Raw genomic sequence first — 21,287 nt, 5'->3', positions numbered from 1 at the left:
AATAAATATAAATATATATACATATATATATATATATATATATATATATATATATATATATATATATATATATATATATATATATATATATATATATATATATATATATATATATATATATATATATATATATATATATATATATATATATAAGTAGTATAATATGCGGGTTCTGGCACATTTTGATTTCGACCATTTTAGTATCCACATTTTTTCATATTATTTCAGGTTCATTTCAAACTGTATTTTATAAATTTTTGATAAAATTCAATTTTTTTTCTTATCGATTTGATCGTTTTTTTATATCTGGGTCAATTCAATCTAAAAAAATTTGATCGCGATCAAATTTTTTATAAAATTTGTCTATTTTATAAAAAATATTATTCTATATTATAATTTTCTCAATTTTTTATTATCTATCCAAGAGTTAAACGATTCAGGATATCCATACCACTTTACAAATGATTTGTTTTTGAGTTTTCGAATTACTTTTTCGATTCTAAATATTTCCTGATTTGTTTTTTGCAATTCTTGTTCATAAAAAGTACCTTGTATTTCATCATTATTATAGTCAGTTATTTTATAAGTTGGAGGATCTGTGTATTGAATTTTTGATATAGTAAAAACTTCTTCAGTCCATCTTGGTGTATATCCTTTTCAAATGTTTTCTTCTTTTTAGTTATCCTAACTTTATCACCTATTGAAAATCTAGGATGCATTGGTCCTGATCTTACATTTCCGTTCAAGTTTAACCAAACAATATTCTCATTCTTTTTATCACTAGCTTCAACTGGTGTCATTTTAATTGATGAATGTCTTGTATTGTTATAATTATTTACCATTTCATCTAAAATATCGATATATCTTCTTGTTGAATTAGCTGAAAAGTATTTAAACATTTTCTCTTTCGTGGTTCTATTCCAACGTTCAACTACAGAACTTTTTTCTTCATTTTCAGTTGAGTATATATCTATCCCTAACGATTTAACATGCTTATTATAAAATTCTTTACCTTTATCTACCCACAATTTTTCACACTTTCTATCATTAAATATTTTATTCAAAGCATGAGCAACGTCAAGTCCAGTTTTACTCTTCAATGGAACAATCCATCCATACTATGAAAATACATCTATGACCATGAGTAAGTATTTTATACCGTCATTGAATTTCGATAAAGATTGCATATCAACTAAATCAGCAGCCCATATTTTATCAATTCCATTGACAATCACTTTTCTTTTTTTAAAATGTTTTATAACAGGTTTATGAAGTTCGTTTGCAAGTTCGTCAGTCCATTTCAATTTTTTTTCCTTGTCTTTTTCGCTGATCGATTGTAGTTTTTTTGATCTTTCAGGCCTAATCCAAATCTAGCTTTAGATGCTATAATAGGTTTTATAATACCTCTTTCAATTTTTTCACGTGTTGTTGGATTTTTTATAGCATCCATTTCTTCAATCATCATTTTATCAGCTAAATTTCTATTTGGAGTATCTGTAAAATGTTGATAAGCAAGATCATGATGATAAGCGGCATTATCAACTCTATCTATAGGTTTACTCCATTTTTTATATGCATCAGTGGAAGTAAGTCTTTCATCTAAATTAGTACCAGGACTAGCAAAGTTCATTCCAGGTAAATGCATTTCACCAGGAAATTTTGCCCATGGTAATTTTATTTTTTTAGTTATTGAATTAATTGAATTCACTAAATCTCCACCTTTCGAAGCTGAGACAAATTGAGTTTTTGTTGTTCCACAAACTTCACAAGTTCCACGTAACATATTTCTATTGTTTTTACTAACAACGTTTTGTAGGTTTAGTGTATCTGTTTTTCTTTTACATTTGAAGCAATACATTTTTATAATGTAAATATTTTTTATATTTCCAATAAAAAATGAGCATCATTGATTTATCCTGGAATGCAAATAAAAATAAGAGAAATAATAGCAAGTTGCTCCCTAGAAGTATAAGAGGCTTAGTTGTTGGAAAGTCAGGTTGTGGAAAAACTACTTTGTTATTAAATTTACTTTTGAGACCTGGTTGGTTAGATTATAATAATTTACAAATTTATGGAAAGTCGTTATATCAAGACGAGTATAAGATAATAAAAAAGTGTTTTGAAGAAAAATTACCAAAAGAAGTTATTCTTAATTTGTTTAAATATCAAGACAAAATAGAAAATCCAGATTTAATGATTGAAGAAGTTTCAAAAAATATAAAAGATAAATCTGATATTGAGTGTAATTTTTTTGAAAAAGGAGATGATATACCAGATCCTGCAGATCTTGATTCAAAAAATAACAATTTAATAATATTCGATGATATTTTGCTTTCAAAACAAAATAAGTGTGAGGAATATTATACAAGAGGAAGACATAGTAATGTAGATTGTTTTTATCTTTCACAAAATTATTTTAGATTACCTAGACAAACTATAAGAGAAAGTGCAAATTTTATTTGCTTATTTAAACAAGATTCGATTAGTTTAAGTTATATTTATAGGGATCATGTTATAGGTGATATGCCAATAGAGGAGTTTAAAAGATTATGTAAAACTGCTTGGTCAGAACCTCATGGATTTGTTGTTATAGATTTATCTTCTAAAATAGATAATGGAAAATATAGAAGTGGACTAGATAGTTTTTATTTTACGAATGAATTTTTTAATAATTAATTTTTTTCTTTTATATAAAAAAATGCCATGTATACATGTTAGTGGAAATACAAGTTTAATAAAAACTAGATTCTCATCTAGTATATCTCTTGCTGATGATAGAGAATATGAAATGGCTCTAGTAAGTTTAGAGACGTATTACAGTTTTCCGAATATTGATTTGTCAAATAACAATTTTAAATATAGTTCAGACAATGGAACAACTTGGCTTAATATAAATATTCCTGTAATAGCTTACGAGATTGGAGATATAAATGAATATATTCAATTAGCTATGATTAAAAATGGAAGTACTATATCAGGAGCTGCAGCTATTACAATTGGAGCTAATAGTAATACATTAAGTTCAACTTTAAATATTCCATCCGGATATAAAGTAGATTTTGCAGTTCCAAACTCAATTAGTACGCTTTTAGGTTTTGAATATCAGGTATATTCATCTGGATATTACGAATCAGAAAATATTGTAAATATATTAAAAGTGAATAGTATTCGTATTACATCTGATATATTAGGGTCAACTTATTTAGATGGACAAACAGCTACTATTGCATATTCATTTTTTCCAGATGTAGGTCCTGGATATAAAATTGTTGAAAAGCCAACTAATTTAATTTACTTGCCAGTAATTATAAAGCAAATTTCTCAAATGGTAACTCAAATAATTGATCAAGATGGAAATTTATTGAATTTACGAGGAGAAAAAATAGATATTAGATTTCATATAAGGGAGAGACAAGATTCTATCCTTGAAAGAACATTTACAAATGTTAATAGTAAATTTTTTCGTAAGTTATAATTTTTTTTCGTGAGTTATAAAAATGACTAATTACACTAATATTAAAGTGAATATTTCAGAAGGGCAATTGAAAAAAATTAAAAAAGCAGTTAGTAATGAACTCAATGCTAGTATCAAATTATCGTATGAAGATCTAAATGGTGAGCATGTATTAGCTGTAACAAAAAGACAATTGAATAAAATTAAAAGTGCATATGAAAAAGGTACTGGAGTTGTTATTAATTTAAGTAAAGCTCAACTTATACACAATTCTAAAATAGAAGGAGGATTTCTTGGAGCACTTTTACCTTTTCTAACATCAGCTGGTAGCTTTTTAGCATCAAAAGTTATACCATCACTCGCAACAGGTCTACTTACAGGAGTAGGTGCTGCAACTGGAAACAATTTAATTAATAAAATTGCTGGAAATGGTATTTCTAAAACATTATATACTAAGATGAATGGTAAAGGAATTAATTTTACTAAATTAGGAAAAGGTTTCTATCTATCACCATGGAATAAAGGAGGAAATTTAGGAGACGGTTTATACTTGAATAGTGGTGATGGATATGAAAAGACGGGTAAAGGTCTATTATTAGGTCCTAATTCACCATTTGCTAATATTCCATTTTTAAATTTAATTTTTTAGGTCTTTCAGACCCATGCGGAGTAGGTCTTTTAGACCCATGCGGAGTAGGTCTTTCAGACCCATGCGGAGTAGGTCTTTCAGACCCATGCGGAGTAGGTCTTTCAGACCCATGCGGAGTAAGTCTTTCAAACCCATGAAAAATATTAACATATATAAAATAAATTTTTATATATGTAAAAACATGAGTTATCCAATACATAAATTTATAAATAAGATACCAATCGTTGATACTTATGCATCTAATTCACATTTTAAGTTTAATGAAAAATTAGATCATCCTTCAGTATTAATAAACGGTACAAAATGTGAAATATTTGCACAGCAGGATATTAAATTAGATTTTATGTCTCAAAAAAGTATTTCATTAAAAATAGGTATTGAAATTAATGGCAATAGTGTTGCATTAGTTTCACTTAAAAATGAACTTAAATTAAAAATGCTATGTTTACAAAATTCTGTTATATCAGAGTCTGTAGATGATATAGTTATTATTATTAAAAATAATTCATTTGAAGATGTAACAATTAATAAAGGAGATAGTTTATGCTTTATTAATTTATTATAATATTTTTATTTGCTTTATAAAATGGAGTATTCAACTAAATCTAATATAAAATTATATCCGTCTTTACCAAACGAATATACTGAAATAGAAACTCAAGTAAGTGCTACTGTATACCGTTTGAATAAAATAAGTGAAATTCAAAAAGAAATTGAAATTGAGAGAGAAAAAAGATCTACATTAAGTAAAAAGTATAATAAAGCAATAAAAATAATTTCAGCAGTTGATGTTGCATTAATTGGAAGTACAATGGCACTTGGAACTGTTGGTATTGGTTTTTTAGCTACAATATTAGCAGCACCAATAGCTATTGCATGTGAAGGAGCAGCATTAGCAATCGGAGCTCTTTCATTGATAGGAGGCCAAGTGAATAAAAAATTAAGTTTAAAAGCACAAAAACATGAAAGTATTAAAATACTTGCAAATTCAAAATTAAATACAATAATGGATCATATTTCTAAAGCTTTAGTAGACGGACAAATAGATGATAAAGAATTTGAGCTGATACTTAGCGAATTTGAAAAATTTAAAGTGATGCTTGAAGATATTAGATCAAAAATTAAAAAAGATATTGATGAACAAACTAAAATATCGTTGAATAATCAAGGAAGAGAGGAGGCTATTAATCTATTGCAAATGAGATTTAATAAATCCGAAAATATTAATAAAATAAAATAAGTAAATTCTTTCTTATTAAAAATATGTTTTACTTTTACCCTTTCTTTTTAGAATGTAGCAAGCGTGAAAATGATTTGAATAAAAAAAGGTATTTAGAAAAATTAGTATTTGAAAAAGCAGGCTTTATAAGAAATAATATGCTAACTACTGATGGAGGTAACTTTAAAATACCTACTCAGTATAGTGATGAAGCTAGAGATAAGCTATATTATCTTATTCAGTTTAAATATAAAGATAATGGTAATGTTGAAAATATGATTAAAGAATCATATAAAGAATGGAAAAATATTAGTAAGAAAGAAAAGTGTAGATTAGTTGATAGATATGTATATAATTTAGATTGTAATCTTAAAAAAAAAAAATTAACAAGAAGCAAACTATTGTCTGATTTAATATTTAATCCGATAGAAGATATTGATATTAATTATAGTGATTTTGAAATTAAAGATATCATTTATAACAATTAAAAACACATAACATAAAAGATGTTATGTGTTTTAACATAAAAGATGTAATGTGTTTTAACATAAAAGATGTTATGTGTTTTATTTTTTCTTAAATATATAAAAATGTCGTTGTTTAAATTTACAGATCCTGATAAAAGAGATCAACTTGTAAAAAAATACATTTATCTTAAGAAAAAAGTACAACAAGATAATATTGCTAAAAAGGTGGGTGACTATAACCTACAGATGGATTTATCAAAGTTATATAGACCCTTAATTGATAGTCAATCTGGAATAAATAATAGTATATCTAATTTGAAAGATCAATTAGCACTCACTTTTTCAAATCCTGAAAAGGATCTTGCTATCCTTCATCTTGATAAAGGGTCCGAAGTTCCTGAAAGATCAAATATTTTAAATTTTGGAAAAATTGCAACAAATTATCTTAGATTGTATGCAAAAAGTAAAAAGTCTACAGATCCTATATTTGGTATACATTCAAAAGGAGATGAACTATATATTGGTAAAAAACCAATTACAATTAATAATGATGATATAACTGTTGATGGAAAGAAATATGATGGTACACCAGGTTTTTTGGAATTAGTAACAAAGTTTAAACCTAATAAAGAGGTATATAGTAATGAAGATCTTAAAAATTATAGAGAAATATTAATAAATACAGATGCTCTTACTACTGATAAAGGTAAAGTAAGATCATCTAGAAGTGAAAAATATAATGAGTTAATATCTCCAATTTGGAAAGATATAAGAACTCCTATATTATCAAAGAGAAAACTTGAATATGGAACTGGAGTTAAAAGAACAAGAATACAAACTGTAATTCTTCCTAGTGATCCTAATACTCTAGTTGAGATGCTTGAGTTACGTATAGCTGCATGGGAAGCAGGTAATAGTTCATCAAGAAATGAAGCTGTTGCAATTGGCGATGAATTATTAAGACAAGGTGTATTAAGTAAGGGTAAGTATGAAGCAATACAGAATACTCTTGCAATATAAAAAAAAATTTTCCCTAATTAAAAATGATTATTGTTCAAAATAAAAGATTTGTGAAAAAACATGTTATTGGTGGTAGTGGATTTTTTGATACTTTAAGAGAAATGTTTAGACGAGCAGCAGCATCAAATGTAACAAAAGTATCATCAGCTATGATTAAAAAGCTTGCAGCTACTGATTTAGGAAAAACTGCAGTAACTGCTGCTAAATCAGCAGGAAAAGAACTTGCAACATCAGCAATAGAAGCTGCTAAAAATGTTACAATTGAAAAAGGAAATAAGTTAATTAATAAAGTAGCTCCAAAAGTAAATCTTAGTAAAAAAAGTGAGGATATATTATTAAGATTAGCAAAGTCAGGAGATGAAGCAGTAACAAATTTAAATAATATAATTAATGGAAATGGCCTGAAAGGCCCAAGCGGAGTAAAGCTATCACGTAAGAATGCTATCAGAATAGAGGATTTAGTTAAAAAAGGGAGAGGCCTTCGGAGTATATAAAAAAAAAATTTTTTCTATTATAAAAAATGACAACTTCTCAATCAATTTTAAATATTACAGAAACACCAATTGTAGATGAATCAATTGAAAAATATTATTATCGAGATTATGATCCAGCATCTCGACCTAATCTAAATAATACTGGAAATATTATAATAAATATTGAACAATCCGATTTATATTCAGTACCATCTGATGCGTACCTGTTGTTTGAAGGAAGACTTCTTAAAGCTGATAATACAGCTTATGCTAATGCAGATGCAGTAGCACTTACAAATAATGGTATTATGTATCTATTTAGTTAAATAGCTTATCAATTATCTAATCAAGATATTGAAGTAGTTTTTAATCCTGGACAAGCAACTACAATGTTAGGGATGCTTAAATACCCGAACGCTTATCAATTAGCTCAAGGGTTGAATCAATTATGGTATAAAGATTCAGCAACAACAGCAGTCATTCCAGAAAACACAGGATTTGCAGCAAGACAAGGATACTTGATTCAAAAACCAACTGCAAAAGGTACATTTTCATTTTGCGTACCTTTAAAGCATATCTTCCGATTCTGTGATGATTATGATAAAGTTATTTACGGATTTAAACATACAATAGTTCTTACTAGAAAATCTGATGATGATGCTATTTTTAGAGGAGCTACTGTAGCTGCTGGAAAAGTAGACCTCCAAAGAGTGACATTGTTTATGCCGCATGTACAACCAGCTCTAGCACAACAAAATGAACGTTTAAGTATTATAGCATCTAAAGCAACAATTCCAGTTGCTTTTAGAACTAGGCAATGTGATAGTTTAGAAATCCCACAAACTCTATCAACTACTTGGAAACTTAGTGTAAAAACATCTAGTGAAAGGCCAAGATATATTGTTGTCGGATTTCAAACAAATAAAAATGGAGATCAAACAACTAATCCAGCAATATTCGATCATTGTGACTTGAAAAATATTTACGTTATGCTAAGTTCTGATAAATACCCAGTAACTGATTACAGCTTATCATTTCCAAATCAACAATTTTCAAGAGCTTATAGAGATGCAGCTGTATTTAGTGAAAAATATTATGGAATGAACGAATTGATTACTAATAGTAACATACAACCTCTTGATTATAAAGATTTGTTCCCTATATTTGTTATTGATGTAAGTAATCAACCAGAAAGATATAAATCATCAGTAATAGATATACAAATTAAAATGAACTTTAATACAGCAGTTCCTTAATATACGTTAGGATATGCAGTGGTGATATCAGATAAATTAGTGAATTTTAAATCAGATGGAAGTAAATTAGACCTTTTTGTTAATTAAAAAATGATATGAATAATTTTTTTTCTTTATATAATAAAAATGTATTATACAAGGAAAGCTTTGCAAAATTTATTAAAAGAAAATAACATTTCACAAACATCTAAAAATTATGTCACATTATTAATGCTTGCTATAGATAATGGATTGATTGATAAGGATGCGATCATGTCAAAAGCAACAGAATTAACTGATGAGAAAAGACCTATTGGAAGACCTAGATTAAATAAAGTAAAAGAAGTTCGTGAGAGAAAACCAGTAGGAAGACCTAGATTAAATAAAGTAAAAGAAGAAAAAGAAAAAAAAGAAATTGATCCAAAATATGAAAGATTAAGAACAATTAGGAGAGAACCAGTCACTATTAAACTCACAAACATAGAAACAGGAGAAGAAATAATATATAAATCATTATATATGGCTATGAAAGAAACTGGACATGGATTTGGTTATTTTGAATTACGTGATGGAAAGATTGAGGATGGTTATAAGATTGAAGTACTCAATTCTAAAAAATTAAAAAAATCTTTAGATTTTTGATGTGCTAAAATCGCTTAAAAAAAGATTGATATATAAAAATGAGAGATAAAGGTATGGAATTTTATAAAATGTTTAAACCAACTTCATGTCAATTGTATTGGAAAAAATCAAATGGATTTGTGCAATCTACTTCAGATCCTTTTGAAAAATGTGAATCTTACAAAACAGCTATAAAAAGACCAAAAAAATAATATTAAAATATTAAATTTCATATGATCTTATCATATAAAATTTTGATAAGAAAAAAATTTTTTGAAAAAAATGATATAAAGGAATTTTATTATTATAAAAAATAAAAATCTTATGGATATAAAAATGGAAAACAAAACTGTAAAAGAATTAAAACAAATCGCTAAAGAGCGAGGAATTAAACATTATTATAATATGCGAAAAGGTGAACTTGTTAATGCATTATCTCCAATACAAGTTCCTTCTGCTCGTCATACCACTTCGGATCTAATAACATTTGATAATTCTAATATATTAGCTCCATCTCCTGTACAAAACCATGTAAATCATATATTAAACGAATAAATTCCATCATCAAGTTCATCACCTGTTTTACAACCTGGATTATTTTCAAAGTTGACTACAGCTGTAAAAAATGTATCATCGTATGTTGTCAACAGAATTATAGATGTTGAAGAATGGATTAAACCCTATGTACCAGATCCGATTAAGAAAAAAGTAGAAGATATAGAATCTGAGCTTAAAAGAAAAATAGACTCAATAAAATCTCGAGTTTACTCTACAATATACAAAAATCCTTTGAACCCAAGCAAAGTGGAATTTAAATTGACACAATCAGCTGTTAAGAATGTGGCAAAACAATATTCAGCTAAAGGTATAAAAGGATATGATCTTGAAACTTTTATGAATGTTGCTAAAAATAGTGCAATTAAAGTACTAAATGAAAATAGAGGATCAAAAGTGAATATAGTTGTCATTTGTAAAATGGTAAAAACTAGTATTTTTACAGGAGATGCTATAACCGCAACTCCTAGATTTGCAACGAATAGTACTGTTATATTAGAATCTACAAATTTAGATGAAATTTATGAAACATCAAAGTCTAAAATTTTAGAAACTTTTTCAATGTTTCAACAGTTAGGATCAAACTGGATATTTGTTTCTATTAAAAAAATAGATATAAATATTATAGAGTATAATCCACTTAAAGCAAAATCTTATATTCCACTTGATAAAAAATTAGCAGCTAAAAAAGCAATCATTAATATGCAAAATGATGATAACCAATGCTTTAAGTGGTGTATTGCAAGAGCATTAAATCCAACAGATAACAATCCTCAAAGAATAGATAAAGATCTTATAACTCAAGCTGAAAAAATAAATTGGAATAAAATAGAATTTCCAGTTTCATTAAAACAAATTACACAATTTGAGAAAAATAATCAAGATATAAGTGTGAATGTATATGGATATGAGAGTTCAGTTTATCCTTTACGTATTTCAAAGAATAATGATAGACAACATTTAATAGATGTGTTGTTAATACCTGGTGGTGAAACGAATCATTATTGTTTAATAAATAATTTAAGTAGATTACTTTCATCACAAACATCAAAAAGAAATTGTGCAACTCACTATTGTAGAAATTGTTTATTAGGATTTAGTTCAGAAGAATCATTATCTAAGCATAAATTGTATTGTAATACACATGATTCAGTTCGTATTGATCTTCCAAAACAAGGTTCAACAATGTATTTTAAACATTATTATAAATCAATGAGAGTACCCTTTGTAATATATGCAGACTTTGAAAGTTTTATTAAACCTATCAATACTTGTACTCCCAATCCAAATGAATCCTATACGAAGCAGTATCAAAAACATATACCAAGTTCATTCTGTTACTATATTAAATGTTTTGATCAAAGTATATACAAAGATAAATTAGTAACATTTACTGCAAATAGTGAAGAAGATGATATTGCTAAGATATTTGTAGATAGATTACAAGAAGACATTATACAAATTTGTAATGAAGTAGATTTTAAGAAGCCTATGATATTTACAAGTAAAAATAAGATTGCTTTCTATTCAGCAATAAAATGTCATATTTGTGAAGAAGATTTAGGAAAAGACAGAGTGCGAGATCATTGTCATTTAACTGGAAAATACAGAGGTGCTGCTCATAAAGATTGTAATTTGAAATATAGAATTCCAGAGTTCTTTCCAGTACTATTTCATAATTTATCTGGTTATGATAGTCACTTGTTCATAAAGAAATTATCAGGAGGTAAATAAAGCTGTATACCTAACAACGAAGAAAAATATATCAGCTTTTCTAGAGAGATTAAAGTTGGAGAGTTTATTAATAAAGAGGGTAAAACTGTTGATATTAAGCGAGAGATTCGTTTCATAGACAGTTATAGATTTATGCCATCTAGTTTAGATGCTCTATCAAAAAATTTATCAAAAGAACAATGTAAAATTATCGGAAAATTGTATACAGGTACACAATTAGATTTATTACTCAAAAAAGGTATATACCCTTATGATTGGGTTGATTCTATTGATAAATTTAATGAATCACAACTACCTCCAAAAGAATCGTTCTTTTCTAAATTGAATGATGAAGGATATAATGATGATGCTTACTTACATGCGCAAACTGTATGGAATGAGTTTCATTGTAAATCTTTTAGAGATTATCACAACTTATATAATGTTTCAGATGTACTTTTACTAGCTGATGTCTTTGAAAATTTTAGAGATGTTTGCATGAAAAATTATAAGTTAGATCCAGCTTGGTATTATACATCACAAGGATTAGCTTGGGAGGCTGCATTGAGAAAAACAAAAGTAGAGTTAGAACTGTTGAGTGATTATGATATGATCCTCATGATACAAAAAGGAATAAGAGGTGGAATCAGTACAATATCAAATAGATAAGGAAAATCTAATAATAAGTATATGGATAATTATGATGAAACTAAACCTTCAAAATTTATCCAATATCTAGATGCTAATAATCTATATGGATGGGCTATGAGTAAACCACTTCCTACGCATGGATTTGGTTGGATGGATGAAGATGAATTGAAAAACTGGAGATCAGTTCCATGTATACTTGAAGTTGATTTAGATTATCCAGATCATCTTCATGATGAACATAATGACTATCCACTTGCTCCTGAAAGAGTAAAAGTGGGTAAAGTTGAAAAATTAATTCCAAACTTGAATAATAAGAAAAATTATGTGATACATTATACAAATCTTAAATTGTATGAAAAATTAGGACTAAAGATAACAAAAATTCATAGAGGAATAAGCTTTGAAGAAAGTGCATGGTTAAGTGAATATATTGAACTGAATACTAATCTAAGGACTGAAGCAACAAATGAATTTGAAAAAGATTTCTTTAAACTCATGAACAATTCAGTCTTTGGAAAAACAATGGAAAATATTGAAAAAAGAGTTGATGTAAGGTTAGTCACAAACAGAGATGAAGCTGTTAAATTAGCATCAAGACCAAACTATGAAAGTAGGAAAATATTTGACGAAAATTTAATAGCAATTGCAATTGACATATTAAAAAATAATTTAGATAAAGTCAATTGGTATAGGTTATCTTCAAATCCTAATGCTATTGATTTGTTAAAAGATAATTTAGATAAAGTCGATTGGAGTGAATTATCTAAAAATCCTAATGCAATTGAATTATTAAAAGATAATTTAGATAAAGTTAATTGGTATTAGTTATCTTCAAATCCAAAAGCTATTGATTTGTTAAAAGATAATTTGGATAAAGTGGATTGGTATTGGTTATCTTCAAATCCAAATGCAATTGAGATATTAAAAAATAATTTGGATAAAGTGGATTGGTACTATTTATCTTCAAATCCAAATGCAATTGAATTATTAAAAGATAATTTAGATGAAGTCGATTGGAAGGGATTATCTTCAAATCCTAATGCTATTGAATTATTAAAAGATAATTTAGATGAAGTCGATTGGGAGGGATTATCTTCAAATCCTAATGCTATTGAATTATTAAAAGATAATTTAGATGAAATCGATTGGTATGAATTATCTGCAAATCCTAATGCTATTGAATTATTAAAAAATAATTTAGATAAAGTAGATTGGAAAAGTTTATCTACGAATCCGAGTATTTTCACTTATGATTATGAAAAGATAAAAGAAACAAATATACATTTACCTGAATTGAAAGAATTTTTCATTTCACCTGACTATTTAGATTTACTTATTAGTTTATATAGAAGAGAATATTCTTTAAATGTATTCCTGAAAGAACCAGAAAATGAGATTAAATGTAAAGTTAGAGAAATTTGGAATAAATAATTTTATTTCTACATAAAATGAAAACTTCACGTGAACTAAAAATCAAATCTATATGTAAGAATAATAAAATTGTAATAGCTATTAATAATTCTGATATAGATTTATTAGAAGAAGCAATAAAAGAAGCAAAAAATTTATATGACTATGTTGAAGACGATTTAGCTATTGACGTCTTATGCATCGAAAACATTGACGAATTTAATTCAATTGAAAATTATTGTAATAATGTCATAAATATAATAAAATTAAGTAAGTTATAAATTACAAAAAATTTATAAATTACAATAATATTTTTTTTCTTTATATAAAATGGAAATGCAGATGAAACGAAGATATAAATTAAAAACTTTATTGAATAGAAAAAAGGGTAAAATAACAGTTTTAACAAAATATGCTGATAAAATGACACTTAAAAATAGAACAAATGATCTCATAAACGCAATAAAAAAATATTACAAATTTTACCATGCAAAGTGTATTGACAATGTCGAATTTAATATCATCTACAGCCAAAACATTGATAAATATGATCCGCATAAAAGATACTATAACTTAGTTGAAATCTATATATGAAAAAAAATCCTTTTTCATATATAAAATGAACAAATTTATAAATGTTGAAGGAATAATTTTACCTAATGTACCACTTACAAATTTTCAATTAGAAAAAGCAGCAAAAAAACTAAAAATAAAAAATTTTAGAGGTGTATTTGTAAGAGATCAACTACCAAAGAAAATGAATAAAAAAGAATGCGGAATAGTAAATACAGGAGATTCAAATACAGATGGGTTTCATTGGATCTGTTGGTATAAAGTCGATGACAAAAAGTATGTCTTTGACTCTTATGCACAACCTCCACCTGCTGAACTTGTTGATTATTTTAAAAATCAAGGCTATTATAATAGTGAAAGAGTTCAATTTGGAGACACTTCATTCTGTGGACATTTGTGCCTTTACGTATTGAAAAAACTAGATGAAGGAGTTGATTTTCAAGATATTATTAATAAATTAAATTAAAAAAAATCTTATGTATATAAAAATGCCTGTTGATATATTCGGAAGAACAACAAATTCAAATTCACAAACAGTAGTTGATGGATTAACAATGACTCAAGCTAATAGCACATTTCTTAGAAGAGACGGATTGAATAATATGACTGCTAAAATTGATATGAATGGTAACACAATAGAAAATCTACCAATTCCTACACACCCAAATGATGTTACTTCAAAAGATTACGTCGATCATATAGTACCTAATTCTCACATTGTAAAAATAGTACCTGATTCAAGTTTAACATGTCTTGGATCAAAAAAACAAACTCTTCCACCAAGTACAGGTGATAAGGGAACAGATGTATATACTATATCATTTAATAATAATAACAGTGGTATTCTAAGAAAACTATGGCTAGCATTAAGTAGACCAGGTGATACCGGACCAAGTGTGCAGGTAACGTATTTATTAAAATATACGCAGATGGTGAACTTCGTATAGGAAATTTTGCTTATACTACAGTTAATACTGGAATGGATGCTGCTGGTCTAGCTTGTGATTTTTTATTTTCTTCACTTGGTGGTTCATTTTATGCTAACTCTTTGCAAGGATGTAATATGCATAATGCTACTCAATTTGGAGGATATTTTACATTTGATATGCCATTTAAACAAACTTTAAAAATTGAACTTTATAACGCTACTGGAGTTATGGTCGAATATTGGATACAACCTTTTGTTAGTAGAAATCCATCATTACCACCTTACATCTCAGATCTTAGTTTACGATCTGATGTATTTAGATATACTAATACATCTTATGGTAAAGAATATATTTTAATGGATACTGCAGGAAATGGTAGAGGAATCTATCTAAAATATATTAGAATGCATATTGTTGGCTTATCTGGAGCTTGGTGGGAATCAAGAGTGCGAATGTATGATGGTAGCGTTCCTCCTAAACATACTAGCAATACTATAACACCTTGGACTCCATATAATTATGCTAATTATACAATATCTGGTGGATATGTAGATGCATATAATCAGACTAGTACTAGTACATGTATATTCATGTCATCTGGATTAGAAGATTTTTATCTCACCTCATGGAATAGTGCTAATCTTTATTCATTTAATAATGAAGAATCTGGACTATTAGCTCAAATAGACACTAATGGTGCTCCAACACCTTCAATTACATCTACAACTACTATCTCATTTTATAGACATTTTAAAGATTCAATGCCTGCTGTTGCAGCTGGAAGAAGATTAGTAGTTACATTAAACTCTGGAGATGCACAAGTATCACAATCTGGAAGTTTTACCGTCATCGGAGTACTTTATTATTACAGTTAAGTTTTACAAAATAATTTTTTTTTTGAAAATAATATAAATAATTTTCTTGCTTATATAAAATGGAAATGAAAAATGCTAATGAAATATTTATAACTCCTGAAAAATTTAACATTGAAAACTTATTTGTAAAAAAAGTATTTAAAGCTGACAAACCTGTTCCATATCAAAAATTACATCTTGCATATAGATATCCTAATGGAAATGAGGGACCCGTTTTAATAAAAACATTACCTTTATTTTCATATGGTGTTTGCGAAAATAAAGATATGAAAACGAATGAACTTAATGGCTATTCACTTTCTTTAGTATGTTTTGATAAAAAAGAAGGTATAACTGAAAAACAACAAAAATTTATTGAAATGATTGAAGCTATTGAAGAATTTTGTAGAGAACAAATTGAAATTTATAAAGATGAAATAAGAAAAGGTGGGCGAAAATCCCAAGTTAATACTTCAAATTTAAAGATTTTAAGATATAATACAGATAAACCAAATGCACCTCCAGTAATATATGGAAAGTTATTTACACAAAAGAAAAAAGATTTAAGAATAACTTCACTATTTTATCGTAAAAATAATAAATCCCTTGTTGAAACTTCAGGTCATGATTATATAAATCAAAGATGTAATGTCGTTGGATGCTTAAAAATTGATGGTATTTTTATCGGTTCGATGATTGAATCAATACAAATTAAATTAACAGAAGTAGCTATTATTAAAAAGATTTCTAATTTTACAAGTATTATGACAGATTTAGATTTAGGAAATGAATCAGATGAAGAAAATATGTAAAGTCCTGAATCGTTTAACTCTTGGATAGATAATAAAAAATTGAGAAAATTATAATATAGAATAATATTTTTTATAAAATAGACAAATTTTATAAAAAATTTGATCGCGATCAAATTTTTTTAGATTGAATTGACCCAGAAATAAAAAAACGATCAAATCGATAAGAAAAAAAATTGAATTTTATCAAAAATTTATAAAATACAGTTTGAAATGAACCTGAAATAATATGAAAAAATGTGGATACTAAAATGGTCGAAATCAAAATGTGCCAGAACCCGCATATTATACTACTTATATATATATATATATATATATATATATATATATATATATATATATATATATATATATATATATATATATATATATATATATATATATATGTATATATATATATATATATATATATATATATATATATATATATATATATTTATATATATACACATACATATATAAACATATGTGTGTGTGTGTCTACATCGTAGACACACACACGCACACATATATATCAATATATATATATATATATATATATATATATATATATATATATATATATATATATATATATATAATTTTTTTGATAAACACTAATAAATTTTAAATCTTGTATGAAAAATATGTCATGTAATATGTGTATGAACATTCAATATTGTGTTGAACTAAGTTTGTTGAAAGTACTTTTATTTATCTTTAAATTTGTTTTTGTTTAGCATTTCATAGCAGTACTATCCTACGTTTATACGAAAAAAACTGACGTAAGGCAGTATATATATTATACTGAGTGCCAGTTTTCAAATTTTATGTTAACAATAAACATTATAAGATGAAAGCATTAGGTGTTCATTGGTTGCAAGTTACCACCTTGCATAACAGAGTTTAAAAACTTAATCCGAAAACACATGGAAAATCTGTAGTATACAAATATACAAAAATGAGCTTCTAGACAAATTGTCTGTGCTTATGTTTATAAAGCTGACCATTTATGGAAACAAGGACCAAAAGTAGACCACTTAGAGGAAAATACTTGATCAATCGAAAACCTCTTGTGCCAAAAAAAGAACAGACAATTACAAAAAATAAATCTCCTTTATTCTTTCTTTGCTTATAAACATTACATTTTTTCACATCAAAAGGTAATCAGCAACTTAGTAGCTTAGTGGTTTTGAAAGAAATATGGGATTTACCCATTAGAAATAAGTATAATCTTCAATCATTTGCCAGATGATAGTTGTAATTTTAGTAAGCCAAACAGTAATTAATTTACTTAACTATTGTTTTATGTTGATTTCAAGAAAAAAGCAGGCTCAAATGGAAGAAAAAAAATTGGTTTTGCGCTTTTTAACAGTTTTTTTTTTAAGGATTTCTTTGCAAAATGTAAAGATGTTCCACTTGCATTGCTTGTCAGTAAAACTGATGTAAATGAGAATTTTTTTATGCTAGTCCAATTAAAACTTACCCATTAAAATAAAATAAAATACTAAATGGGTGTTTGTTATAAAATAATATTATTTTATTTTAGCAAAAATGAATTAGTGTGAAACTTGACTGTTGTTTTTATTAAATATTTAAACAAAACAGTACGTTTTTGAATAGGTTTTGCTTTTACAAAAAAACGCATTCAAAGCTACCACATTTGTGGGGTAACTTTGAATGACTATTTAAATTAATATTATAAAAAATCCTTTTATTTAAATATTATTTTGATTTTGAATTATGTAAGAGTCAATTTTAGCCCCTATATTCACTTTGTTAAATTTCAAATATTGTCAATAGTGAAGGAAGAACTTGTGTCGCAAATTACAGACTTATTTCAATACTTCCATGTTTTTCAAAAATACTAGAACATATTATGTATAAAAGATTGTACCATTTCTTAGATATTAATAACATCCTTTATAATAAACAATTCGGATTCAAAAACGGTCACTCCACTTATCAGGCAATTGCCTATCTTGTTCACAATATTTTGAAATCTTTTGATGAAAATAAATATACTTTAGGCGTGTTTATTGATCTCAGTAAAGCTTTTGACACTGTAAATCATAATATTTTATTAACCAAACTAAAAAACTATGGTATTAAACACTCGAACTTTAAATGGTTTAAAAGCTACCTGTCAAATAGACAGCAATACATTTCTCATAATTGCAGTAAAACTAACAATATGAATATAACTTGTGGAGTACCTCAAGGCTCTATATTAGGACCGCTCTTATTTCTAATATATATCAACGACTTAAGTAAATCTTGTAATATATTAGACTCAATCTTGTTTGCAGATGATACTAATCTATTTTATGCTCACAATGACATAAAAATCTTATTTAAAACTGTAAACATAGAACTTCAATATCTTTCTAAATGGTTTAGAGCAAACAAATTATCTCAAAATGTAATAAAAACAAAATATACTTTTTTCCATCGCTATCATGAAAGAGACAAAATTCCATTAAAACTTCCAAATCTTTGTATTAACAATTATGAAATAAAAAGAGAGGTATCATTAAAATTTCTAGGCGTACTCCTGGACGAAAATGTAACTTGGAGATGTCAGATAAAATATATTGAAGGTAAAATATCAAGGAACATCGGCATGCTATATAGGGCAAAACCATTTTTAAATCTAAGTTGTTTAAAACTCTTATATTTCTCCTTTATTCATTCCTATCTTAATTACGCTAGCATTGCATGGTGTAGTACCAATAAAAATAAATTGAAAAATTTCTTTAATATGCAAAAACATGCTATCAGAATTATATCCAATAAAAGCCGCTATACACCCTCTCGACCCTTATTTATTAACTTAAATATACTAAATATCTACCAAATAAATATTTATCATCTCCTAATTTTTATGTTCAAGATTAATAAAAGTATCATTCCAAAAATATTTAACCCGTTATTCAAAATAAAGGAAAACAAATATCTAACTAGATATTCAAATAACAGATATATACAGCCCAAAAGTTATTATGCAGCAACTGACTTTTCAATTTCAATAAGAGGACCAAAGGCATGGAATAAAATACTTTCAAGTGAACTTAAAACTCTAACAATGCTTAATGAGTTTAAGACAAAACTAAGACAGCTATTAATAAAGAATGATTTACCACAAAACTATTTCTGAAATTACATTATGATTTATCTATCAAATACATGAAAAGTATATTAATTTTAGAAAAAGACTGAGTTAAATTTATTTATATCCTAATATATATATTTATATTATTTTGTTTTTTGCTAAGTCTATAGCGCTTCTAGCTAATTTTTCACTTTTTTTTTTTTTTTTAATAGATGTTTTATTTATTATTTTACCACTTTTGTACATTTGTTTATTTTATAAATTTAACGGTACCTCGTACTACAAGGGGGACGACTGAATAAGTACGAACTGGGAATGGCGTAAGTGCGAACTGGCATTATTGCGAATTGACATTAGTGCGAATTGGCATAAGTGTGATCTGGCATAAGTGCGAACTAACATAAGTACGAAATGGTATAAGTGCGACGAACAAATTTGTAAAATTGGCATAAATGCGAATTGGCATAAGTGCGAACTGGCATGAGTGCGAATTGGCAGTGCGCAGCAGCGCACATAAGTGTGCTGAACAAATTTAAAAAGATTGACATAAGTACAAAATGCCAAATCCGCAACTATGTTAATATTTGCTGTTTTATTCGGCGCACTTATGCCAGTTTGCACTTATGCCATTTTTTGTAACTGCTTTACACTCAAGACAGTTCCAACTTATGCCGATTTGAATGTTTACAAATTTATTCAGCGCCATTATGCCAATTCGCACTTATGCCAGTTTGCAAATATGCCTGTTTTTGCAATGCTTTGTTCAGCCTCCCGCTACGTGGTAAAAAAATTTTTACGAAACCGGTTAACTCGCGATCAAACACCACGGAAATAAATCTTCGAGGCTCGTAGGTTTATTTCCGCGGTGCTTGATCGTGCGATAGCTGAGGAAAGTAAATTAGCCGTAAAAGTACTCTATTATTTTCATTTATAAACTTATTTCCTCAACGATAAAAGAACAAATATATCAGAAGTTTTGTATCTTTCTTTCACAAAAATAGTATTTTTGTAATTAGACGCCGTTGGATCAGACACAGACGGACGACTTCTGCTTGCTTCAAAAACACTATTAAAAACTATTGCTTAATTTTGCTGAACGTTTTGTGGTTTGACTTGGGTATTAAAAATAATAGGATATAATAAGATAATTTTAACTTATCTGTTAATTTGAAAACTTTCTTGCTAAACTCTAAATGATGGTGATCATGAGATGATTGGATGTATTAGAAAACTACATCACATAAAACGCCCTAATAAAACTATAATTTCACGCAGCTACCGTAAATACGACTCCTTTTGCTTAAGAAATGATTTAAAGCAAGTAGATTGGAATATTATCATAAATTCAAAAAATCCAATCAATGCATGGAGAAAAATAAAGGATATTTTATCTTTGTTCTTTGATAAACATGCACCTTTAATTTCTCGAAGAATATCCTCTAAAATCTCATTTTGGTTGACATCCGATGTTAAAACTGAAATTAATTTTCGAAACTGTCTGCTTAGAAAACATCGCAAAAATAAATTGAAAATCATAATGCATTCAAATACCAAAGATAACTAA

At 27.1% G+C, this 21,287-nt stretch overlaps 2 protein-coding genes across 2 annotated transcripts; both read left to right on the top strand.

Moving 5' to 3' along the window:
* Positions 1–5,912: 5,912 nt before the first annotated feature.
* On the top strand, positions 5,913–6,809 carry LOC136075998 (uncharacterized). The gene has a single exon (XM_065789455.1). The coding sequence runs from the start codon at positions 5,913–5,915 to the stop codon at positions 6,807–6,809; it is 897 nt and encodes a 298-aa protein (XP_065645527.1).
* Positions 6,810–7,329: 520 nt separating this feature from the next.
* On the top strand, positions 7,330–8,538 carry LOC136075997 (uncharacterized). Its single transcript, XM_065789454.1, has 2 exons — positions 7,330–7,585; positions 7,634–8,538. Exons 1-2 carry the CDS (start codon positions 7,330–7,332, stop codon positions 8,536–8,538), a joined length of 1,161 nt encoding a protein of 386 aa, XP_065645526.1.
* The last annotated feature ends 12,749 nt before the right edge of the window (positions 8,539–21,287 follow it).

This window comes from Hydra vulgaris, chromosome 02 (genome assembly GCF_038396675.1).
Source record: "Hydra vulgaris chromosome 02, alternate assembly HydraT2T_AEP".
In the NCBI taxonomy this organism is placed as follows: domain Eukaryota; kingdom Metazoa; phylum Cnidaria; class Hydrozoa; order Anthoathecata; family Hydridae; genus Hydra; species Hydra vulgaris.
This window is presented reverse-complemented; position numbering and strand designations above follow the sequence as displayed.